The sequence below is a fragment of the Chiloscyllium plagiosum genome, chromosome 29 (assembly GCF_004010195.1).
Source record: "Chiloscyllium plagiosum isolate BGI_BamShark_2017 chromosome 29, ASM401019v2, whole genome shotgun sequence".
Lineage (NCBI taxonomy): Eukaryota > Metazoa > Chordata > Chondrichthyes > Orectolobiformes > Hemiscylliidae > Chiloscyllium > Chiloscyllium plagiosum.
The window spans coordinates 39,112,378-39,139,495 of NC_057738.1; the positions used below are offsets into that span (position 1 = coordinate 39,112,378).

The window sequence follows — 27,118 nt, forward strand, 5'->3', positions numbered from 1 at the left end:
GCCTCCTAGCAGAGAGCTTTAGGGAACATCTCTGGGACACCCGCACCAATCCACCAAATCGCCCCGTGGCTCAACATTTCAACTCCCCCTCCCACTCTGCCGAGGATATGGAGGTGCTGGGCCTCCTCCACCGCCGCTCCCCCACCACCAGGCGCCTGGAGGAAGGACGCCTCATCTTCCGCCTCGGAACACTTCAACCCCAGGGCATCAATGTGGATTTCAACAGTTTCCTCATTTCCCGTTCCCCCACCTCATCCTAGCTTCTAACCTTCAGAAACTCGATCCCCTGACCTGTCCGGACTTGTCCGACCTGCCCAGCTCGTTTTCCACCTATCCACTCCACCCTCTCCTCCCTGACCTATCACCTTCATCTCCTTCCCCACTGACCTATTGTACTCTATGCTACTCTCTCCCCACCCCCACCCTCCTCTAGCTTATCTCTCCACACTTCAGGCTCTCTGCCTTTATTCCTGATGAAGGGCTTTTGCCCGAAACGTCGATTTTGCCTGTCCTCGGATGCTGCCTGAATTGCTGTGCTCTTCCAGCACCACTGATCCATTCAAGCCCAATACTGAGTCAATCCATGCAGGTTACTGTCCAGCACTGTCAGGTTGCAAATGAGTACAGTCTGAATACTGGAACATTATTTTTAAAAAGGTAGAAATGCTGCTGAACCACCTTTAAAAGAAATGCTAGCTATATGAAAATATATCCAACACTTTTTTTAATATACAATTCAAGGAGAAAATAGCAAATGCATCTGTCCCTACATCTTGAAAAAGAAATAAAATATAAAGACTTTATTGCATTTTGTTTTCTCAGTCAGAAAGTAATATTCATGTAAAACGATTAAATATTAATCAGTAATATTGGAATCTTTTATCAATTTGATTTGAATGGAATAATTTAAACATATTTGCACATACTAGTCACAAAAAAGACTTGCTTTGTTTCCTGTCTTCACTTTTATTTCTAGCTGTTTATGAGTTGGATGTAACAGATAAGATTCCTTGATTTTTTTTATGCTGAGCACAACTTTCCATTTTGAGTGATCAAAGTCAGGGAACACTCCCTTATTTTTGCATAAGAAATAGGAGATGGAGTAGGCTATTCAGCCCCTTGAGCCTGGTCTACATTCAATGAAATCATGGGTATTCTGATTTCTTCCTGCCTCCACCTCTACCTGTCTACACCTAATTGGTCAACGAAAAATTTGTCAAACGCAAGTTTGAATATACTCAGTCAGCCAGCTGATATGATCCCAGCTGAAGGTAATGCTGGACAAGTTATTTTTCAATCCACGCATGGGATGTGGGCGACACTGGCTAGGGCAACATTTATTGTCCATCCCTTCAGAAGGTGGTAGTGAGCTGCCTTCTCTAGCCACTGCAGTCCATGTGCAATAGGCAGACCCAGAATGCCATTTGAGAGGGAATTCTGGGATTCCAATCCAGCAATAGTGAAAAAGAAACACTGCTACATTTCCATGTCAGGATGGTGCGTAGTTTGGATAGAAACTCGCAGGTGGTGGTGTTGATCCCATGTATTTGCTACCCTTATCAACCTAGATGGAAGCAATGACCTGGAGGAGCTGGTGTTGGACTGGGGTGGATAAAGTTAAAAGTCACACAACACCAGGTTATGGTCCAACAGGTTTATTTGGAAGCACTAGCTTTCAGAGTGCCAATCCATCAGGTGGCTGGGGAGAATAAGATCATGATCACAGAATTTATACCCAAAGGAGTCCAGTCCAGTGTCATACATTAAACAATCTTAGATTAAATCTTTCATCTTTTAGAATGGGATAAGCTGGTTTCTGTTCTTTGAAATGTAAATCCCAGAACTTCTTTTAAATTACGTTCTCAAGATAGCTCAACTTTTCTAACAACAGTCATGAAGTCTGTCTGTGTCCCAATGTTGAGTCAGATTGATATGCCCTCTGCGTACTTTTACAGAGTTTTACTGAGTAGATGGAAGCAGCCGCGGGTGTAGAAGATGCTAACAAAGGATCTTTGGTTAATTTCTGTTGTGCATTTTGTAGATAGTACATACTGCTGCTACTGGGCATTAATGGTGGAGGGAGTGAATGTTTTTCTAGTCAAATTCCAGCATGAAACCTAGCTTGATAGATTTTTTTTCAATTCAGCAGTTGGTCACTGGAATGTGTTCACATGAGGCTGCAGGTATTCTTTAACAATAGAACATAAGTTTATTACACAAAAGAAGTTAAAAAAAACAAACAAAACTAGAGGTACATACCAACACAAAATTTCAGTCTGTTTCCCCAACTTCGCCCAACAGGGATTCAATCCCAGGGAAATATCAAATCTATCTCAACTTTAGATCAGATTCTCTACAGTGTGGAAACAGGCCCTTCGGCCCAACATGTCCACACCGACCCTCCGAAGTGTAACCCATCCAAACCCATTTCCCTCTGACTAATACACTTAACACTATGGGCAATTTAGCATGGCCAATTCACCTGACCTGCATATCTTTGGACTGAGAGGAAACCGGAGCACCCAGAAGAAACCCACGCAGTCCCATGGAGAACATGCAAACTCCACACAGACAGTCGCCTGAGGCTGGATTCGAACCTGGGACCCTGGTCCTGGTGAGGCAGCAGTGCTAACCACTGAGCCACCATGCCACCTGTAGTGAACTGACATCTTACAATTTTTTTTTCTTTTTGGACTGTTGAGATTGCTTTGTATGGTTCTTTTCCAGGCCTTCTGACAGGAGGCTTTCACAATTCAGATGGCCTCAACTTTCTCAGTTCTACCAAACTCTCCTGGTTTGGAAGCTTCAGACTAGAAGCCATTTCTGCTGAGGTGACTGGTTCCCCTGAACTGACTTGATTCCCCAATTAAAACAAACTATTTCTACCTTCTGAACTAAAACTGGGAAGCTTTGTTTCTGAAATCAAAACTAAACTAATGCCTTAATGTGCTTACTCTACCTATCATAAAACAACAATATAAACATTTTATTCATTTTGTACTACAGGGGTTCTGCCAAACACTTGACTGTCATCATACCTTTTCTTGGAACTGATGTATCCAAGTCACTCTTCCAAATTGACTTTCTGATATTAAAAAGAAACCTTTTTACTTTTATACATTTTTGATCACACAGCTATCATTGCTCTCTGGGGTAGAGAATTCAAAATGGTAACATTCCTCTGAGAAAAGAAATACCTCTTCATCTCCACCTTCAATTGGAGACCTGTTTTCTTGAAATTGCTTCTTAGTTCTATGTACTCCAGTGCGGGAAAGTATCCTCTCAGCATCTACCCTGTCAAATCCCCTCAGAATCTTACATGTTTCTATAAGATCAGACAATACCTTCATCCCAGCTGAGCGAGCACATTCTAAACTGATTCTAAAAAGAAAGTATGTCTCTTCTTACATACGTTAATGAAAATTGAACACAGCATTCTAGATATGGCCTCCCTAATGCCTGTATAGCATAGCAAGACTTCCCTACCTTTATAGTCCATCCTTTGCAATAAAGGTCAACATTCCATTTTGCTATCATGATTAGCATGGAAGTAGACTCTTTGGCCCAACCTATCCATGCCGAACATAATCCCAAACTAAACTAGACCCACTTGCCTGCTCTTGGCCCAAATCCCTCCCAACTTTTCCTATTCATATACTTATCCAAGTGTCATTTAAATATTGTAATTGTACCATATTTGCCACTTCCTCAGGAAGTTCATTCCATATGCGAACCACCCTCTGTATAAAAAACTTGCCCCTCTTGTCTTTAAATCTCTCACCTTAAAAATGTAGCCCTAGTCTTGAAATCCCTCACCCTAAGGAAAAGACACCTACCATTAACCCTATCCATACCCCTCATCATTTTATAGACTTCTATAAGGTCACCTCTCAACCTCGTACACTCCAGTGAAAAAAGTTCCAGCCTTTCTTTATAACTCATTATAACTTGCTGATATTTTGTGATTCATGTACAAAAACACGCAGATCCCTATCTACAGCAACATTCTGCAGTCCATCTCCATTTAAATAATAAGCAGCTTTTCTATTCTTCCTGTAGAGGATAAATTCAGTTTCTCAGATTAAACCCCAACATTTTACCCGCATATCACTTCACTTATCTAGAGCCATTTGCAATTACTTGTGTCATCCTCACGATTCACTAACGGAGCCAGAATCCCAAGGCTTTGCAACTCGTTAAAGCATGAAGCAAGCCTCAGGAAGAACTGATATGAATTACAACTGTAACTGTTGCAGCACAGAGCTCTGTGCAAACGATGCAATCCATAATATTTATGTAATGAGGGATTTGTTCTGGTTGTCTTAACCCATTCACTGATCTACTAACATTCCCAAGGAACTAAGGTTACAACAGATACATATTCTATCCTGTTTATATAAATTGTATCTAATTGTTTAATTGCATTACACTGAATTCAAAGTGCATCCTATTAATTAGTTCTCATATTCCATGCAGATGAAGGGATTAATGTCCATGTCAATTACAAATTTACTGCAGGACAATAGTTTGCATTTATATATCTGATGAGGATAAAATGCCTCATTGATGAAAAATGAACAAGAGAACAGCAAGCAAAGACATTACCTGCTATCTCAGGTAGGTATAAAAGAACCATTACTGGCACTTTCACAGGGCGAGCAAGAGAGAGAGATTCCTCTTGATATTTAGTCCACAGCCATCCTGACTAAGACTGGATTATCTGCATGGTATCTCAGTGCTACTTGTGAGAGCTTGCTGTGTACATATTGGTGTGGGAGCAGATGCACAGTGGGAATGTTACTGGCTTGGTAATTCAACACGCAGGCTCATGACCCAGAGATTCTGCAGCTGGAATTTCAAAACAGAGTCAGGAACCAGACATTTGGATTCATTCCAATCTGCATTTTATAAAACATAAAAAGCAGTAGTGGGAGTAGTTTCATAAAAGCTATATAGAAATATGTAATAGGTGAAATGAGAACAAGAGGGGAGGATGAAAAGGGGCAGAACTTCTCTTGCAATGTGAAAGCACTTTATAATTCCTCAATTCATTACACTGAAAAGTAGTAAATAGAGTGCCAAACAATTTAAGCTCAAAATAGTGATGCTAAAATGGTTTTGCAATGAGTTTTGCTTTCATTTTACAGATAGGTAACACTAAGACAAAAGACACAGAAGTATTGAAAAAGCAGCTGGAGTAGGCCGTTCGGCCCTTCAAGCCAGCTCCTCTATTCAATATGATCATGCCTCATCATTTAACTCAGTCCCTATTCTCATTTTCTCCCCATACCCTTTGATCCCTTTAGCCCCAAAAACTATATCTAACTCCTTCTTGAAAACATTCAGTGTTTTGGCCTTAACTGCTTTCTTTGGCAGAGAATTCCACACGCTCCCCACTCTCTGGGTGAAGATGGTTCTTCTCATTTTAGCCTGAAATGGACTACTCCATAACCTCAGATTGTGACGGCTGGTTCTGGGCTGCCTGATCATCAGGAACATCCTTCCTGTGATGGTTTACCCTGTCTAATTCTGTTGGAATTTTCTATGAGAGCCATTCACCACCCACCTCTCCTCCGATTCTTCTAAACCCTGGTGAATATAGTCCTAACCAATCCAGTATCTCTTCGTATGTCTATCCTGCCATCTTAGGAATCAGTCTGGAAATCCTTCTTTGCAACTCCTCCAGAGCCAGAACATCCTTCCTCAGATAAGCAAGCCAAAAATGCACACAGTGCGCCAGGTACAAAGTCTGGGTGAGCTCAGAGCAGTGATGCGCCTTTGCCAACACCTTTGAAACTTTCGACTTCCCTTGTGTCCCCCTCCAACAATCCCCAGGGCAGCATTCACATGCAAACACCACCAACTGAAAGATCCATTGCAAGTCCCACAGCAGCCTCACTTGACCCCTTCCCCAATCACTGTTCCCTTACTGTCACTGAGTTACAAAGCTAGAAGTCCCTTCTGAACATCACAAACCCATCACCTTGACTGACTAGCAGCCCTGTCCCTCAAGCTGTACTACTGTCTGCTGAGGATTGAAGACCTTTGGAAAGTTGACTGAGGAACTGGTGAAAGAGGTGGTTGCTAAGGAGAGACAGACAGAGATAAATGGACAGAATGATTTAGGAAGTGTTGTCGGGTTTGCAGACAACAGTGTGGTGAAGTTAGGAAAGAGAATACTGGAGAGCTCACAGCCAAAATCAACATGATGGGAATGTTGAGAGAGATTTTCAGAAATGAATGGAGATGAGTACTTAGGAGATGAACACAGGAGGTTGTACTTTTCAGGTTGGGAAAACACTATGGATCGTTATTATTATAATGCTGGGACTGAGAAGCTTTGTGAACTTCACCACCACCAATCGTAGTTGGTATTAGCTGGTATTAGCTGGTATTAGTCCAAACTACAGATGTGGGAAAGGACAGCCACACATAGGCTCAAACATGATGATCAGGTTTATTACATAGTACGTAATGGCCAATTGCATTATGTCAAAGAAACACGACTTTATCTTGTGAGACATCAGACTCAACTTAAGAGTCAGCTTCCATTACTACTGCTGAAAGATTCTCACACAGTGCTGGTTACCTCCTCCTAGAGACAATCCTTTATACCCTGATAGGCAGAGCTTATATCGCAATATCAGTCAACCCTTTCATGTCCTAACTGCCTTACACAGTAATGTTTACCAGAGGTGATGCCGAAGTGAAGTTACAATATAACCTTCAACAAGACCAAGGGGAGAAAATGGAATTAATGACATAGTTGCAGAATGTTTAGTGGGGGCCCAAGGACAATAGCTTTAGTATTTCTAATATTAGAGAGCTAATGTTATTATGATCACAACTGGTCGTAATATTGGACAAGTTAGATACCAGAATGAAAATTGGCTTGATAGACCATAAGGTTAATTTGTGTAGCTGCTAACTGTGGTGCTTAGTCACTGAGCATATTCACACAAGGCAGCCATTGTTCTTTAAAAAAAGAGCACAAGTTTATTACATGAAAAGAACAAACAAATAAAGATATATATGACAGTAGAGAAAGATTTTAACAGAAACTGCAATGCAAAGTTTTGCTTTACAGCCTTCAGGTCTCAACATTGAGCTGAACCACTTCAGAGCATGAACACTGTCCTCCATTTTGCTTAGACATTCCCTACCCTGTGTCTTTTGCTTCTGGCCCCTTCCCTCATCCTCCCACTTTGCCAACACCATAAAACCATCATTTTCACCCCTCCTTCAGTTCAGAAGAACAGTCATATCTGACTCAAAACATTAACTGTTCCCTTCTCCACCACAGATGCCGCCAGACCTGCTGTGTTTCTATTTTAAATCAGATTTCTAGCATCAAATGCATTTTACTTTTATTAAACAATATTTCAACCTATTTCCCAGCAATATCCTTTACAGATAATGAATCCCAGTGAAGGGTCACTTCAGCTTAACTGTATTTTTTACTTAACTGACTCTTGAGTCTAATGGCATAAACACGTATTTCTGGTTCTAATGACCTAACCTACTTTCAGTTTTGACAGAACACAGAACATAGATTACATAACAGTACATCACAGGAACAGGCCCTTTGACCCTTTGGTTTAAAGGTAAGAGGGAAAAGATTTCAAAGGGACCTGAGGGGCAATTTTTTCACGTAGAGGGTGGTGCACATATGGAATGAACTGCCGGAGAAAATGGTAGAGACGGGTACAATTGCAAAATTTAAAAGATATTTGGACTGGTACATGGATAGGAAAGGTTTAGAGGGATGTGGGCCAAATCCAGGCAAATGGGAGTAGTTCAGTTTAGGAACCTTGGTCGGCATGGACGAATTGGGCTGAAGGGTCAGTTTCTGTGCTGTATGACTATTACTGTATGACTATCCACCCTATCCATCAAATTCAGCACCGCCTTCCTAACCTGCAATCTTCTTCCCAACCTCTCCGCCCCACCCCAGTCTGACCTATCACCCTCACCTTGACCTCTTTCCACCTATCACATTTCCGACGCCCCTCCCCCAAGTCCCTCCTCCCTACCTTTTATCTTAGCCTGCTGGACAAACTTTCCCCATTCCTGAAGAAGGGCTTATGCCCGAAACGTCGATTCTCCTGTTCCCTGGATGCTGCCTGACCTGCTGCGCTTTTCCTGCAACACATTTCCAGCTCTGATCTCCAGCATCTGCAGACCTCACTTTATCCACCCTATCCATTCATTCATAATTATATAAACTTCTAACAGATTCCCCCACAGCTTGAAAACCTCTACATAATCTCTCATGGATTGGAGATTTACAAACTAAAACCCTTCTGTCAGCATGAAACTGATCCGAACTTCAACATTATTCTAACCTAACATTCTTCTGGTCTGTTCTCTCCGAATGTCACAAAATTTCAACTATCTAAACACTTCCTCAATTAACACCACAGATATCCTGCTGGGCACCCTAACAGAAGTTGCATGTCTTCTTGGAAATGCTGTATTTTACATCACTAGTTCACTGTTCCAAAATGAATTTATGACTTCTTAAAAGAAAAAGACTTCTCTGAACGGAAACCACTTATCTATCTTATTACAATTCAAGGTTAAAATTCCAAAGTGATAATGCTCTACATAATGCACCTATAATGCACTAACCATTCCAGTTGGGAGGGAAATGCAGTATTTTGAAGCCCTGACATATTTGACTACAGAATGGTGTAATGCATTGAGTTTCTAGTTAAAGACTTGTCATTGTGGGAAGGGAAAAGATCAAGAGTGTCTCAAGACAAAGTATAGGGGCTGAATTGCCTGGAGATCCTTACATACCTCTATCATACAATTTCAGACAAGAAACCAGCCTTCACCTGACCCTCGAGATAGAGTCCCTGTTGAACAAGGAATGGTTTGTGAACAGGTTAACAAAATAAATGAACCTTCCTTCGCCAGGTTAATCTCAGTGAAATGATAGGCTAAATGAAAGTAGGACTAATGTAAATGTAGACATACATTGTCAAATCCTGCCAGCCTGGAAACTAATTCCATCAGTACTCACCAACTACCCACTCACCATATGTCAGACTTGGAATTGTAACCCTGGTGACTGAGGACCTCTGGACTCATATAGTAAGGTGTTCCAGTGAAAGTTGTTGCCAGGTCACATGAGCCCATCAGGAGGCGAGAAACTCCAAAGTCTCCTTTATTTAAAAAAGAGAGAAAATGCTTTATGTCCAAGAAGTTGCAGCTTGGTTTAGAAATATATGGTGAAGTTTTAGCACTGTTATAAATGAAGGAGAACAGACATATTGGATGTTTCATTCCCTGGATTTTCAGCTAGACAGTCCTCTGCCAAATTCATACACCAGAGACTGACACTTGAGAGAAATAGGTGGGAAAAAGGATTTAATAATCAACCTTGAGCACAGACTCACTGGCATCACAAGGGGCAATCTGTGTCTCAGTTATCTTGTAAGATAGTTTGACTACAACAGTGCAATGGTAAAGTTGTCAACAGCAAGCTTCCACAAAAGTTAATTAGAAAATAAAACAGAAAACTGACTGTGGAAAAGTTAACTTCCCCTTGTGGGAGTGTCTAAGGCCAGAGGGCAAAATCTCAGAGCAAGGGGTCACCCATTTAAGACAGAGATAAGGAGAATGTTTTTCTCTCCGAATGTAGTGTATCTGTGGAATTCTTTACCGCAGAAAGCTCTCGAGGATGGGTCATTATGTATTCGAGGCTGAGCTAAACAGATTTTAAATCAGTCAGCCAGGGAATCAACAACTGTGGGGAAAAGGCAAATAAGTTGAGTTGGGGATTATCAGATCAGTCATGAATGATGGAGTTGATTTGGTGGGTTGAATGTCCCACCTCTCCTACTACGTCTTGTGGTTTATCCATGTATGGTTTTCATCTCCTTACAGAAGGAAGGATATGTCTGCATTGGAACAGATCAGAGAAGGTTTACTTGACTGATACTTGAAATGAAGGAGACGTGTTGCGAAAAAAGGCTGAGCAAGTTCGGCCGATACTCATCGGAATTTAGAATGAGAAGAGGTGACCTTTTAAAAATGTGTAAGATTCCGAAAGGGCTTGACAGGGCAGGTGCTTGAGAGGATGTCTCACCCCATGGAGGACGAGGGAACACAGTTTCAAAATAAAGGGGTCTACCATTCATGAGGGAAAAGTTTATTTTCTGGGGGTCAGTAACTCTTGGATTTCTCTGAGGAGGATGGTAAAGGTTGAGTCATTGAATATATTCAAGGTTGAGTTAGACGAGCTTTAGATGGAGAATGAAGTCAGGGGTCATGGTGGGGTTGGGCATGGACAGAGAGGAAAATGGAGGCAGGCCACAATCAGATCAGCCATGATCATACAGAATAGTGGGATAGGCTCAAAGGGCTGAATGGCCCACTCCTGCTCCTATTTCTTCTGATTTTAAAATGCAGAGAATATCCAGCAGGTCAGGCAACAGCCGTGGAAGGAGAAAAAGAGTTAGCCTTTTAGCTAGTGATCAGAGGGGGCACTATTTTGCATTTTCTATTTCAAATTTCCAGCATCTAGAGGGTTCACTAAGATGTTGCCTGGGATGGAGAATTTCAGTGACAAAGAGAGATTGGACTCACTGGGGTTGTCTTCCTTAGAATAGAGGAAGTTGAGAGAGGACATGATTGAGAGGTGTACAATTAAGAGAGGCGTGGATAGGGTGGACAAGAAGAAACCTTCCCTGTTGATGGAAGGATCAGTGACTAGGGAGGGGGGTGGGGGGTAGATTTAAGCCGATGGGCAGGACATTCAGAGGAGATCTGAGAGAGAACAATTTCACCCAGAGGTTGGTGGGCATCTGGAACTCACTGTCTGTAAGGGTGGTAGAGGAAAGAAATCCTCATAACATTTAAAAAGTATTGGTCTCCTTCCTATCGGAAAGATGTTGTGAAACTTGAAAGAGCTACAAGGATGTTGCCAGGGTTGGAGGATTTGAGCTATAGGGAGATGCTGAACAGGCTGGGGCTGTTTTCCCTGGAGCGTCAGAGGCTGAGGGGTGACCTTATAGAGGTTTACAAAATTATGAGGGGCATGGATAGGATAAATAGGCAAAGTCTTTTCCCTGCGGTCGGGGAGTCCAGAACTAGAGGGCATAGGTTTAGGGTGAGAGGGGAAAGATATAAAAGAGACCTAAGGGGCAACGTTTTCACACAGTGGGTGGTACGTGTATGGAATGAGCTGCCAGAGGAAGTGGTGGAGGCTAGTAAGATTGCAACATTTAAGAGGCATTTGGATGGGCATATGAATAGGAAGGGTTTGGAGGAGTATGATCTGGGTTCTGACAGGTGGGACTAGATTGGGTTGGGATATCTGGTTGGCATGGACAGGTTGGATCGAAGGGTCTGTTTCCATGCTGTTGATCTCTATGACTCTATGTGATGCCAAGAGTCGAGTGTGTGGTGCTGGAAAAGCACAGCAGGTCATACAACATCCAAGAAGCAGGAGAATCAACGTTTCGGGCATCAGCCCTTCAGGAAGAGTATACAAGGCTATGGGCCATGTGCTGGAAGATGGGATTCAGTTAGTTAGGTGGCTGCCTTTAACAAGATGAAGCAGAGGGGCTTTTTCTGTGTTGTAACTCTCTGACTCTGTCGATGGTGCCATTCACCCATCTGGATGATCTCTCACAGGACGTTTCAGTCTAACCATATTACAAGATGTTACTTTTTAGGATGGTTTGTAAGATTTTGACTTGAAGCATGTCAAAAAAATATAATTGGCAGGAAAGAAGAATTCTACGGATGCAGGAAATCTGAGAGATATTCAGAAAATGCTGGAAATATTTAGCAAGTTTTATAATTCTTTCATGGATTATGCGCATATCTGGTGTAGCAAGCCCATCCCTAATTGCCCTTGAGAATACTCAGCAGGTCTGGCAGCAGCTGTGGAGGAAAGAACAGAGTTAACATTTCAGCTGGTCATGAGCTTCGGACGAGGGGTATTGCATTTTGTAATTTTTATTTCAAATTTAGTGATTTGCTCAGCTATGTCTGAGGGTGGTTAAGGGTCCAGCACATTGTAGGTCTGGAGTCACGTGTAGGCCGTGTGTAACAACATTAGATTGCCTTCCCGGAAGGGCATTAGTGAACTAGATGGGCATTTACTGATGATAGTTTCATAGTCAACATTACTAATACTAGCTGTATACTCCAGATTTATTAACCTCATTCACATGCCAGGGGACTTGACCCCATACCCTCAAAGTCTGAGTATTTAAATTGCTAGTCAAGCATTGGACCACTTTATTGTGCAAGTGGCTGAGTTTTGAGCCAGTTAAAAGATTCTCTATTAACGTTTTAGTTCTGGTGAAGTCTGACAAAGCAACTATGTGTGTGTGAGAGAGAGAGAGAGGCAGAGTAGGAATTGCACTTAACAGGTGATAGATTGAACTGATTATGCACTTGTTACTGTGTTTTTGAACATTTTACATTATCAACAAATGTTGTTGCTTGCTTCTTTGTCTGAAAGAGAAATCAAGCCTGATAAAAACGTCACTTTTTTTCTGTGAGTTGCCACATTTATTAGACCTTCCTCGCTTCAACTCCTATAAAGAACATAAATAACCATGTGTGTCCACCTGATCGTATATAGAGTGTCCCACCCACTGCCATTCAAATGCCAAGTCAGCTTTAATTTCAAAGTGCCGAAGGAAATAGAAATGAATGTAATAGATCGTAAGCACAGATATTGCTGGAAAATCTCAACAGGTCTGGCAGCATCTTATGAAGGGAGAAACAGGATCAATGTTTTAAAATCAGTTCTGACAAAAAGTCATCAATCTCTCTCTCTCTCTCTCCTCAGAAGGCATCTGAACTATCGCAGAATGATAAAATGCTTGTAACACATAAAGCACTCACTTATCAAGCCAGTGCTGGCTCACTGCAATTTAGCTTGTTTCATTCTCAATGCTGAGTATTCCCAGCATTATTTCAGCTTCTCCATCATCCACAGTATTTTGTTTTAGTGTTAAATAAAAAATTTATGAATCCATTCATTTCCAGGTTACTGTAAGATAAAGAATTCTCTTAGGTTGCCTACAGTTCTCTCAATCTATTTGATGCAATTTACTACATGCATGCCCTTGTTATTTGGCTGCTGATTCATCAAAGAAAAAGATTTGAGAGCACGTTGGGTTAACTAGGAAGATAGAAATTATGCCAAACTTATTCACCCATAAATTGTTAAGCTTAGCAACGCACAATATATATAGCGGAATTTCATGTATGTAGCTATGAAACGTTTCAGGGCCAAGTCTTAAGCACAGAATGTGTGCAAATGATAAAATGATAAGCTGCCATAAAATGCTGTAGCCAAAAGTAAAGTAAGTTGTGTCAGTGAAGAAGGAAGTCAAACTCTAGAGACACAACAACTTTGGCAGATAATTAACTAGAGCTTGTTTTATTGGCATGACGGATGCCTACATTAAATGCAGAAATGCAGATGTGCCACAGTTCTCTCTCAAAAGTTAATGTTAACATGTTCAATAAAATCAGGGAAACAGGGAAAATTTGAGCAATCCTTACCTATTTTTACGAGATTATTTTTCAGGAAGATGTTGCTGCTTTTCAGATCTCTATGAAGTATTCTTCTACAAAGTTTAACAACAAAAAATATCATACAGTCAGATGTGTCACAGGTTTATGGGGGGGGAAAGAAGCCAGCTTCCTGGAGGACAACGAAAATGTTCAAATAATGAAATAACTATAAATAGAGGCTTCCGCTCAAATTGTGGCAAGCTTTTTTGATGATTATAACAATGACTGCATAAGCTGTAATGAACAAATGCTTATTTTTCCCAATTAAATGTCTTCATCTGCTTGTTTGGAACAGCAGTCTACCAGCTCTCCAGTCGATGTGATTGGATAATTGCCTAAATCAGAGCCACATTCAGCTGTCATTGCTAAGAGCTTTCTTTAACGAAAGCAAAAGGCATTTTGACAGCAACCCAAAAAATGAAATGATTCTCATCTCCGCTCTCTGTTCATGCTTACAAAATATACTTGTCTATATGCCCAAACCTTCATTGCTCTGGAAGTTTGATTCTCAAGAGCACTAAGTAAACACAAGTTAGAAGTTCTTCTGTTAAATATATGCCAAGGTGTTTGAAGTGAATGTGTCTCTCCCTCATGATTGAAAAACATTGCAACACAACTGCATTAGTAATGACAAAATACAGAATTACACAGAAAATACAGTTGTTCTTTATGTTCAAAATTCTTTAAAAATGGAGAGCGAGTCACAATAATCATAACTGATCTACCTATACCCTGGAATGTCTTATTTTCTGATTTCTTTCAGCCAAGACCTAATTGAATATTAGAATTGCATTGAGGAGCTGAATGGCTTACTCCTGTTCCTATGCTCCCTGAACCATCAAAGAGGGATTGGACAAATAAATAAGTGTCAGCCATGTGTCAGTGCTTGAGTCAGGAGATTGAGAGCTCAAGTCCTCACGGTGGCTCAGTGGTTAGCACTGTTGCCTCACAGCACCAGGGTCCCAGGTTCAATTCCAGCCTCCAGCAATTGTGTGTGTGGAGTTTGCACATTCTCCCCGTGTCTGTGTGGGTTTCCTCCCACTATCCAAAGATGTAGGGGTCAGGTGAATTAGACAATAGGTGCAGGAGTAGGCCATTCTGCCCTTCGAGCCAGCACTACCATTCATTATGATCATGGCTGATCATCCTCAATCAGTATCCTATTCCTGCCTTATCCCCATAACCCTTGATTCCACTATCCTTAAGAGCTCTATCCAACTCTTTTTTGAAAGTATCCAGAGACTTGGCCTCTACAGCCGTCTAGGGCAGAGCATTCCACACACCCACCACTCTCTGGGTGAAGAAGTTTCTCCTTAACTCTGTTCTAAGTCACCTACCCTTTATTTTTAAACTGTGTCCTCTGGTTCGAGACTCACCCATCAGCGGAAACATGCTTCCTGCCTCCAGAGTGTCCAATCCTTTAATAATCTTATACGTCTCAATCAAATCCCCTCTCAGCCTTCTAAACTCAAGCGTATACAAGCCTAGTCGCTCCAATCTTTCAGTGTAAGATAGTCCCGCCATTCCGGGAATTGACCTTGTGAACCTACGTTGCACTCCCTCAATAGCCAGAATGTCTTTCCTCAAATTTGGAGACCAAAACTGCACATGATATTCCAGGTGCGGTCTCACCAGGGCCCTGTACAGCTGCAGAAGGACCTCTTTGCTTCTATACTCAATCCCTCTTGTTATAAAGGCCAGCATGCTATTAGCCGCCTTCACTACCTGCTGTACCTGCATGCTTCCCTTTATTGACTGGTGTACAAGAATACCTAGATCTCGTTGTACTGCCCCCTTATCTAACTTGACTCCATTTAGGTAGTAATCTGCCTCCCTGTTCTTGCCACCAAAGTGGATAACCACACACTTATCCACATTAAACTGCATCTGCCATGCAGCCGTCCACTCACCTACCCTGTCCAGGTCACCCTGTATTCTCCTAACATCCTCCCCACATTTCACACTGCCACCCAGTTTTGAGTCATCAGCAAATTTGCTAATATTACTTTTAATACCTTCATCTATATCATTAATGTACATTGTAAAAAGCTGCGGTCCCAGCACAGATCGCTGCGGCACACCACTGGTCACCGCCTGACATTCCAAAAGGGAGCCATTTATCACTACTCTTTGTTTCCTGTCAGCCAACCAATTTTTCAATCCATGTCAGTATTTTGCCCCTAATACCATGTGCCCTAATTTTGCTCACTAACCTCCTGTGTGGGACTTTATCAAAGGCTTTCTGAAAATCCAGGTATATTACATCCACTGGATCTCCCTTGTCCATCTTCAGAGTTACATCCTCAAAAAATTCCAGAAGATTAGTCAAGCATGATTTCCCCCTCATAAATACATGCTGACTCTGACCTATCCTGTTACAGCTATCCAGATGTGTCGTAATTTCATCCTTTATAATTGACTCCAGCATTTTTCCCACCACTGAGGTCAGACTAACTGGTCTATAATTTTCTGTTTTCTCTCTCCCTCCTTTCTTAAAAAGTGGGACAACATTAGCCACCCTCCAATCCGCAGGAACTGATCCTGAATTGGTCAAGCTAAATTGCCCATAGTGTTAGGTACATTAGTCAGAGGGAAATGGGTCTGGGTGGGTTACTCTTTGGAGGGTCAGTGTGGACTGGTTGGGCTGAAGGGCCTATTTCCACGCAGTAGGAATCTAATCTTCTAGAGTCCTGTACTCAAATATTGAGGCGGACACTGCAGTCTTCACTTTTGCCTACTTCGGGACACCACAAAGAGAGTGCTGCGCTGTTGCAATCATTGCTTTTCAGGCCAGTTGTTAAACTGAGACCCCATCGACTGGCAGATGCACCAACATTGTGGTACCATTTCAAGAAAAACTGGGAATGATCTCCCTGGTGTCCTGGCCTCTTTCTATCCTTCAATCAACATCACAAAAAAACAGATAACCCGGTCATTATCACATTGCTTTTTATGTGGGAGCTTGCTGTGTGCAAACTGGTTGCTATGGTTCCTAAATTGCAGCAGAGATTACATTGTCAAAATACCAAAGGTGTTTTTTTTATAAATACAAGATTTTTTCTTTGATTGACCTAGATATCATCAAAAGTTGAGCAAGGGTCAGACAACTGAGTAAATAGATAAACAAACTCTACTGGAGTACCAACAACATAGCTCTTAGGTCCCATTCCACAAGCAGACAACTGGGTAAATAGATAAACAAACTCTACTGGAGTACTAAGAACATAGCTCTTAGGTCCCATTCTACAAGCAGACAACACATTTATCTCTCAGATATTATAGTGATGGCCCTGTTAATCTCTTTAAAATAAATGGTCACACATTTCTGCGAACGAAAGTGTATTGAAGAAAACCATGCCAGGTATTCGCAGCATGATTTCAGGGCCATGAGTAGTTATCTATTTGCCTAAACCTGAAATGAGGATTTTGACAGATTAAATCTAACAAATTTTAATTCTGTACACATGGCTAAAAGGCACACTTTCTGAAATGGCTGTCCCTAAAAGGCAACACTGAATGAAAAATGACAGCTTTAATGGCCGCAAAATTGCTTCAGATGAAGAACAAATAGAGATGATACCTTTCATGCATGTACTGGGCTCCCAGCAGTAACTGAATGAACCACTCGATGACCTGGTTTTCAGTGAAGGTCCAGTCCCTTTGTCTATACTCGTCAATTCTACATTGCAGGTCTCCACCCTGAGAATATTTGAAACAAGAACAGAACCAGAAATTCAACTTGCACATCCACTAAATCCTGACCTGGGAGCAAAGTCACGCTGGAAATCGGAAAATACTGGAAACACTCAGCAGGTCAGGCAGCATCTATGGTGAGAGAAACAGAGTACACATTTCAGATCAGATTTAACAGACCCCTTGTTCCGTTTATGAAACCAATGATTTTATATACTTAACAGGAACATGAATGCTTAACATCAGAAACATAGTATCATAGAAAATAGGAGAGGAGTAGGTCATTCAGCCCCTTGAGCCAGGTTTCAACATTCAATATGATCATGGCTGATCATCCAAGTCAGTCCCTTTTTTCCTATTTTCACCCAAGACCTTTGATTCCTTTAGCTCGAAGAACTACATCTAACTCGGTTTTGAAAATGTTCAATGCTTCGGCCTCAAGTACTTTCTGTGGCAGAATATTCCACAGGCTCACCGCCCTCTGGGTGAAGACATTTCTCCTCATCTCAGTCTTAAATGGCCTACCCCGTATCTTGAGACTGTGACCCCTTGGTCTGAGACTCCCAGGTCAACAGGAACATTCTTCCTGCATTTACCTTCTCTAGCTCAGTTAGAATTTTCTAGGTTTCTATGGGAGATCCCCTTCATCTTTCTAAATCCCAATGAATATAGTCCTAACTGATTTGGTGTCTCTTCATATATCAGCCCTACCATCACAGGAATCAATCTGGAAAACCTTCTTTAAACTCCCTCAGTATCCTTCCTCAGATGAGGAGAGCAAAACTGCATACAGTACTTCATGCATTCCTAGGTCCTGGACAATTGCAGCAAGAAATCCCTGTTCCTGTACTTGAATACTCTCACTATGAAGGTGAACATACCATTTACATTTGAAATAACTGCACTGAGGCTGCTACCAAGTCAACTTTTGTTTACTTGTGTGCAGTAATAATGGCTATAGCCAGTCAGCTCAGAGTCAGTCCCCTAAACTGAGGGGACTCTAAATCCCCTGGTTATAATTTCTTTATTTTATCAAATGGTACAAAATACAAACGAACAGCTAACAATGAACAATGAGCAAAAGTTTATGAGAAACAGCAATTTAGAGGGAAAAGGGGCAGCAAAGTCAAACCCAAACCCCACCGTACAACCTTCAAATCCCACCGCATCTTATCAAGAAGGAAAGAGCAGACGCACACACATACAAAGCAGATCACCTTTTGTTTTATTTTATTAAACAATACGGTTTACAAAACAATTATCATTAACAGCCTGTATACAGAGAACCAGCAATTTACCAGGGAGAGGAGCAGCAAAGCCAGGCTCTAAACCCCACCGTTCAACCAGTTCTCAGGGAGATCAGGACAAACCTTCAAATCCCACTTTCAGTCATCAAAAAGTACTAACATTTATAATACATAGAAGAAAGTCCAACTAGATTTTTAAAAGAAGCATAGAATATAGACCCCCCCCCCCCCCAACAAACCACCCATTCCTTCCACCTTTTGACCACTCTAAGACAGCCTGCCCCTATACCCCTCCCAGCTCTTGATCCGCCCCATGCCCCTTCCGGCTCTCAGTCGGCCCTGACACACCTATCAACCACCTCCAGGACAGCCTGTTCTGCTTCCCTAAACCCCCCAAGATGACAGCGCTCAGAATGGCCTACCCACCATCTGGCTCTCGGGGCAACTGGCATCGGGGTGGCCTACCCACCCTCCAGCTTTTGGGGCAGCCTACCCACCTTCCGGTTCACTGGACGGTCTACCCACCCTCAGGCTGTCAGGGTGACAGCTTTCGGGATAAGCTATGAGCCTTCCAGCTCACAGCGAGGCCTGCCAGACCCAGGGACACACCAGACAGTGCAGGTGATAACCCAACAAATAACAAGACAGAATCAATTACCAACAAACAGAGTCCTTCCTGGTAGACAGAGTCTATTACCATAAATAGCTCTCTTCAGAATGCAGAGTCCATTCCCAGGAGCAGAGTCCACTCCAATATGTAGAACGCATTGTCAGAGTCCACTCCGGTATGCAGAGTCCACTCATGAAGGCAACAAATTCACACCCCGCAGCACATACCCAAGTGTTCAGTCTCCATAGAGGCCTGGTTTATCCACAGAGAACCAGCCCCACTCACGGGAACACAGTACATTTTGAAGGTGCAGTTAACTCACAGGGGTTGGTTTGGTCCACTCACGAAGGCAGAGTCCACTCCCAAAGGCAACATCCACTCTCAAACTCCTGAATGCAGCAAATGCTCACCTCCCACCACACACACACAGATGTTCAGTCTTTACAGAGGCCTAGTCCACCAGCAAGGGCCAGGCCTACCCACAAGAGAGCTAAGCCCTGCCATAGTCAGCATAGCCTTTTTCTCAAAGTAAAAGAGAAAAGACTAACGCACAGGCTGTAACCAACCAGTTCCCTAATGAGGGCTGAATTACACCTGAAACATATTGACTGGGTAGATCAGGCAGTTTAGAAATCAGTCCACATTAGTACCAATTAACAAAACTAGCTTTGTAAACCAACCAGTTTAGGAATCAGGTTCTGCCAACAAAAGAAGCAGAAACCAACAGCAGCAGTGACACACTAGCTGCTGTTTTAGCTGCTGTTCATTAGCTGCTGTTTTAGAGTCATAGAGAAATACAGCACAGAAACAGAACTTTCGGTTCTACCCATCCATGCTGACCAGATATCCCAACCCAATCTAGTCCCACCTGCCACCACCTGGCCCATATCCCTCTAAACCCTTCCTATTCATATACCCATCCAAATGTCTTTTAAATGTTGCAATTGTACCAGCCTGCACAGAGTCAGTTCCCTAAACTGAGGAGACTCTAAATCTCCTGGTTATATTTCTTTTAGCGAATTTTGAGAAGATTCGTAGCTCAGGTTCAGCTTCTGGATGTAGGTTTGCTCGCAGACCTGGAAGGTTCATTTTCAGACGTTTCATCACCATACAAGGTAACATCTTCAGTGAACCTCTGGATGAAGCACTACTGATGATTCCTGCTTTCTATTCATATTGTTGGTTTTCTTTGGGTTGGTGATGTCACTTCCTATGGTGATGTCATTTCCTGTTCTTTTTCTCAGGGGGTGGTAAATGTGATCCAAGTCAATGTGTTTGTTGATAGATTTCCGGTTGGAATGCCATGCTTCTAGGAATTCTTGTGTGTGTCTCTGTTTGGCTTGTCCTAGGATGGATGTGTTGTCCCAGTCGAAGTGGTGTCCTTCCTTATCTGTATGTGAGGACAATAGTGAGAGAGGGTCATGTCGTTTTGTGGCTTGTTGATGTTCATGTATCCTGGTGGTTAGTCTTCTGCCTGTTTGTCCAATGTAGTGTTTGTTACAGTTCTTGCGTGGTATTTTGTAAATGACATTAGTTTTGCTTGTTGTCTGTATAGGGTCTTTCAAGTTCATTAGCTGCTGTTTTAGAGTCATAGAGAAATACAGCACAGAAACAGACCTTTCGGTTCTACCCATCCATGCTGACCAGATATCCCAACCCAATCTAGTCCCACCTGCCACCACCTGGCCCATATCCCTCTAAACCCTTCCTATTCATATACCCATCCAAATGTCTTTTAAATGTTGCAATTGTACCAGCCTCTATCACTTCCTCTGGCAGCTCATTCCATATATGTACCACCCTCTGTGTGAAAAAGTTGCCTCTTAGGTCTCTTTTATATCTTTCCCCTCTCACCCTAAACCTATGCCCTCTAATTCTAGACTCCCCCATCCCAGAATAAAACTTTCTCTATTTATCCTATCCATGCCCCTCATGATTTTATAAACCTCTATAAGGTCACCACTCAGCCTTCGGCGCTCCAGGGAAAACAGCCCTAGCCTATTCAACCTCTCCCTGTAGCTCAAATCCTCCAACCCTGGCAACATCCTTGTAAAACCTTTCTGAGCCCTTTCAAGTTTCACAACATCTTTAGGAAAGAGACCGGAATTGCACACAATATTCCAACAGTGGCCTAACCAAAATTCTGCACAGCCGCAACATGACCTCCCAACTCTTGAAAAAATAGTCAACAAGCTCCACCTGGTTCCGATCTGTGCAACCTCCTTCACCACATGCTGCAATGTTTACACTGAGTGACTGATGTACAAGGACACCCAGGTCTCATTGCACTTCCCCTTTCCCAATGTATCACCATTCAGATAATATTCTGCATTCCTGATTTTGCTACCAAAGTGGACAACCTCACAGTTATCCACATGATACTTCATCTGCCGTACATTTGCCCAGTCACTCCATTTGTCCAAATCACACTGAAGCATCCTCCTCATGGTCCACTCTCTCATCCAGCTTGGGTGATCTGCAAACTTAGATTTATTACATGTAATTTCTTCATCTAAATCATTAATATACATTGTGAATAGATGTCCAAGCACCCACCCCTGTGGGTGACCCCTGCAGGTCACCAGCTGCCATTCTGAAAATGACCCATTTATTCCTATTCTAAAGAATGGCATCTTCAAATTATACTGCGTAAAGGTAGCTTTTCATTGCTATTTTAATGTATAGAATATATTTTACTTTTAAATTATAACTGGTCTTTAAATGCAAAACTTCTCATTGGTATAGATTATTAAAGTTATTATCTGTACACAGTGAAGTTTTGAGAAAATGTTGGATTAATTATGGGAAAAACATTCTGAAAGACTCTCATAATAACAATCATGGAGTGGTATGTTTAATAGAGATCAAACTGCTATTATTTTGCTATATTTTCATACTAAATATGTTTGGCAGTGAGGTGTCCGCTGGTGTCTATCTTGCATTCTCCCCATCTGTTTCCCCATCTGTCTGCTAATTCACCTCCCTAACAAAGCTGACCTTATTGCTGGGCAGTGAAATTGTGCCGAACACAAGAGAGACCCTCTCTGGAATATGTTGCCAAGAATTTCCTGGGTTTAAGAATATAAGAAATAGGCCATTCGGTCCCTCAAGCTTGCTCAGCCATTCAACAAGATAGTTGTCTGATCTTCTCCAGGCCTCAACTCTTCTTTAGTCCAGCTCAACATATCTACCTCCCTTTTAAGTACGTTCAGGAACCAGTGGTCACTGTACCTTAATGTTTGTTTAATAAAGTCAGATGTCACATGACAAGAGGTTTATTTAAAATCACAAGCTTTCAGAGCACTGCTCCTTTGTCAAGTGAAGTAGAGAGATGCACACAGGCATAGAATATACATGCAGAGGGATAATGGCAAGATAATTCCAGGTAATTAAGAGTGTCAACAGATAAGTACAAATGGTGTGAGTAGTGTGTCAACAGGCCAAATAACAAGAGAAGGAATAACCAATTAACCCATTAAGAAAGACAGAGAGTTAGTTACAAATAATCCAAAGTAAAATGGTGCTAGAGACTAACCAATTGGCTGGAATAACATGAATAGGTATCAGAGTCTCATGACAAAGGTATAACCAAAGTAGCAAGTAATCAAAAACTGTACAAACTAATTAAAGTAGAGAGATAATCACAAGTAATCAAGGTAATGGTGTCAAAACAGAATAGTAAGGAAGATTTCACAAACGCAGAACGGTGTGGTGGGGTTACATGTAGTGGAACATGAACCCAGGATCACAGCTGAGGCTGTTTAATAAGCCCGTTAACATCGTGATGATTCCTCCTTATGACAAAATCTCATCTGCTAAGTCTTTGTGAAGTTGTTATGAGAAATCCCAAATTCAATTAGAAAACTTTATTCCCCAAGAAGCATTGGCTCTTCATGAGTCTCTAAAGGATTTCATATAATATCAGATGCATCTTACACCCATCACAGTAAAAGCTCAGTGTGCAAAGCAAACAGCTAAATTTAGTAGATGGATTCGCAGTTAAAATGGAAACTTCATAACCCTACTCAATACTGACATTGAAGTCACTTGAGGATGTCAGTTTGGATGATGGAGTTGAAAGTATTGCAATGCTTTTATGACTTCCACCAACCAGAATGTTCACATCCATTAGCAAAATACTCCAGACGCTGGAGAGCTAAATTACAAACGGAAAGTCCTGGAGGAACTCAGCAGGTCTGACAGCATCTGTGGAAAGAGAAACACAGATAATGTTCCAAGTCTGGTATCACTCTTCTTCATAACTAAAGAGAGAGGTGGAAAAGAGTTCTGAGGAAGGGTCACTCAACCCAAAATGTTAATTCGGATTTCTCTCCACATTGCTGCTGGACCTGCTAAGATTTTTTCAACGGTTTCTGTTTTTGTAGGTGGAAAAGTGAGTTTGATACTGTGGGTGGGCAGTAGCAGACAGAACATAAGAGAAAGTTAAGGGAAGGTTAAAGACTGAGGAACATTAGACACCTCAGATATTACATAATAAAAGGCAAAGGGAGCAAAATGGCTGTGAAGAAAAGAGATTAGGTCCAGCGTAGGTGTTAATAGTAAATGTTAATGGTAGAATAAGCGTCCATTAAAAACAACAGGATTCCTGTTCAAGAAACGAATGGTTGTGGAATGGACAGGCATTAATTGGGAATCTCCAGGCAATTCAAAAGAAAAGCAACAATGTGCTGATTACTTACAGGAGACAAAACAAGCTTAATATGGAAGATTTCCAAGTTAACATTCAAGATATTTCATTCAGATCATTGAGGAAGTCTGAATTGCTTCTTTCCCCCCTCTATTTGGGACATTTGAAGGAGATTTTACAGATATCTGTTACTGGCCCTGATGATCATTTGATTAAATACATGCAATATTTACTATTTGGAATGATGGTGCAGGGGGAGAAATATGGATTGACAGCAAAGAATAAGTCACTATTTACCGAGAACCATGTTTAGGTGGAGCAGGATGGGTGATTTGTAACAGCAAAACTGAATAGAACAATCTGAGGGACTGCCTCAGGAAAGGCTGCCTGATACAAAAAGTGCTTCCTGTTCCCTGCCACTTCAACACCCCAACCTGTTCACTGGCCAACATCTCTGTCTCAGGGCTTGCTGCAGTGCTCCAGTGAAGCTCAGCACAAGTTGGAGGAATGGCATTTCACTTTCTGCATGAGGACCCTGAAGCCTTCAGGATTCAATATCGAGTGCAATAATTTTATATTTTGAACACATTCTTCTTTGTCATTTACTTAGTCCCCATACTCCGAGCCCTGTCATGACATGGGCTGTGTTCAGAACAGCCAACCCATTTCCACCTGTTCATTGACTTCATTATCAGCTTTTTCCCTGGCTTACTGGCATTATTCCCTTGTCTGCTTATCTTTGTGGCAGCTCAGTGATTCAGTGGTTAGCACTTCTGCCTCACAGCGCTAGGAATCCAGGTTCAATTCCCCCCTCAGATGACTGGTTGTGTGGAATTTGCACGTTCTTCTGGGTGCTTCGGTTTCCTCCCACAATCTAAAGATGTGCAGGTTGGGGTGAATTGGGCCCAACTATTGACAGCATTGTCAGGGCTGTGCAGGAAAGGGGGATTAGCCATGGGTAAGGCAGGATTACAAGGGTAGGGTGGATCTGGGTGGGATGCTCTTTAGAGGGTCTGTGTGGATTCAATGGGCCAAATCACCTGTCTCCCCACTATAGGGATTTCATGATTCTGACTCTTAATGATCTTTCTCTGGGTTCCATCTCACCTATGTATGGAATCTAATCTAATCTGATCAACTCATTCCTTACCCATCCCCACCTTTACACCATCCCTGTCATCAGCACAAATACACCACATTATTCCAGCTGCTGTCAGTTCTGAAGGGTCACTAAAGTCGAAATGTTAACTCTGCTTTCTCTCCACAGCTGCTGCCAGACCTGCTGAGTTTCTCCAGCAATTTTTGTTTCAGATTCCTAGCTCCTACAGTTCTTTGTTTATTACATAAGATGAGGAAAATTTGGTTTGGCTACTCCACGGGGTCACAGTCAAAAATCTTAGGAGAAGTTTTACCAATCTTGGCCTGATAACTGGGTGACACTATATCAAGGAGAAAGTGAGGACTGCAGATGCTGGAGATCAGAGCTGAAAATGTGTTGCTGGAAAAGTTTTTTTTTCAGATATGGCTAGAAAGAACTGTTTGTTTAGTGTATGGCTTCAGTTTCCTGAAGAAGGGCTCATGTCCGAAACGTCGATTCTCCTACTCCTTGGATGCTGCCTGACCTGCTGCACTTTTCCAGCAACACATTTTCAGCTCTGACACTATATCAATCAGACTTGCGAGAGATGAACCAAATAGTATTGGGGTTAGATGCCCAAGAGCAAAATATCAGATGCTGGAAATCTGAAATGAAAATTGAAAATACTGGAGAACCTTGGGAGGGTCTGTGCAGAAAGTTACAGAATTAACACTTCAGTAAAGGGGCCTTTCTTCAAAATGGTTTGTGAAAAGGTAGATCCCATTGGCAGATGGTCCAAGGACCTATTAAATACAAATATAAGGCTTTGGGCAAGAGATGCAAGGGATATGTGAGAAAGAACTTTTTAACAGACATAGTGTTAATTAGTAAGCCAAGTAAAACTGGTAAATGCAACAAACTAGCTCTGCTTATCCAATACACAGCAAAGCAGAGCTCCAGTATGACCAGTACATCGCCAAGCCTGTGCAGTTTTTACTGGTTTTTCCCTCAGTCTGCTTATGAGGGTAGTGAAAAATTAAGACAAATCACTTCAGACGCAAACTGGATGGGCAGTGCGGGAAGTAAACTTGCTGGGCCACAGAGATACAACAGGAAAATAGGACTGATCGGATTGTTCTATGGAGAGCTGGCATTGGCTTGGTAGATTGTAGGGGCTCCATCTGTTACACTGTCAGTTCCTGTAGAGTAATGGAGTGGGGAGAGGCACACATATTCCCAATCTACACCAAAAGTCACCCTGTACTTTCTCTTTCCGTTCTGGAAAACCAAGCCTGACCCCTTTCTCCCTTCCTGATGATGGGCTTATGCCCAAAACATCAACTCTCCTGCTCCTCAGATGCTGCCTGACCTGCTGAGCTTTTCAAGTTGCACTGCAGCCTATACTCCACAAAGAAGCAGAGAACCTAGACAGAGGGAAATTTGAAAGCCTATGGAAACATACTTTGAATCGTGAATTAATGTTACTTATGAACAGTGTATGTCCCACATCAAAGATCAGTGGTACAATGGTAATGCCAAACCAGCTGCATCCTGTCAGTTCTGACATCTAAAGGTTAATCTCATCAGAAATAGGTGTAAGACATCCTGTTGTGAGAGCACATCTGTTGAGAGAGGAGAAAGTTACTCGCAAGGAGGTTATCAACTTGTGCAGTTGCTCGGAGGTTGCTCAGCTAGAGAGACATTTCAGGCCAAATGAGAATCGCATTTTAGAAAACTGAAAAGCATGTTTGCAAAAGAGCCCGCAGAGAGATCATGGGAAGAGGACAGAATGTAAATATTGTGGAGGTTCACCACCCAAAAGAAAAGAAAAGTATGACCCACCTGAGGAAAGGAGCTTTCTAACTGCTAAGAACTGAATCACATTGTACTCAAATGTTTAGCTAGAAAGAAGAATTTAAACCAATACAGATGGGAGGTGGAGCTAATGATTCTGATAAATGACACTACTTCAAACAATAGGTGGGCAGCATCAAGGGTAAAGATGATAAATGGCTTTCATCTGTTAGAATGATGACTGCAGAGGCAGAGCATCAGATGAATGTGAAGTGTCAGATAGACACTGGTGTTTTGTGTTACATCATGAGCTTGTGCAAAGTGGCTTGAGATGGTGACTCAAAACTGAAGCCCTCCAAGAAAACATTGAGGCTCTATGATGCAATGATATTCATACCAAAAGAATAAATGAAGTGGCTAATTAAAAGGGAAGAATTAAGACCTGGAGTTCCAGAGAGCAGATGTTAAGCAAAGTTCCCTCAACGCAGTTGAGCATG

General features: G+C 42.0%; 1 protein-coding gene across 4 annotated transcripts in view; it reads right to left on the reverse strand.

Annotated features, from left to right (window-relative positions):
• Positions 1-27,118, reverse strand: part of nek11 (NIMA-related kinase 11) — a 292,808-nt gene that overhangs the window by 174,148 nt on the left and 91,542 nt on the right. For all 4 annotated transcript variants that reach the window (XM_043719596.1, XM_043719594.1, XM_043719598.1 and 1 more), the window contains 3 exons: positions 17,132-17,250; positions 13,540-13,604; positions 9,044-9,170 (listed from right to left, as the gene is read on the reverse strand). In XM_043719596.1, coding sequence (XP_043575531.1) covers positions 9,044-9,170; positions 13,540-13,604; positions 17,132-17,250 — 311 coding nt within the window. The remainder of the gene's footprint in view (positions 1-9,043; positions 9,171-13,539; positions 13,605-17,131; positions 17,251-27,118) is intronic.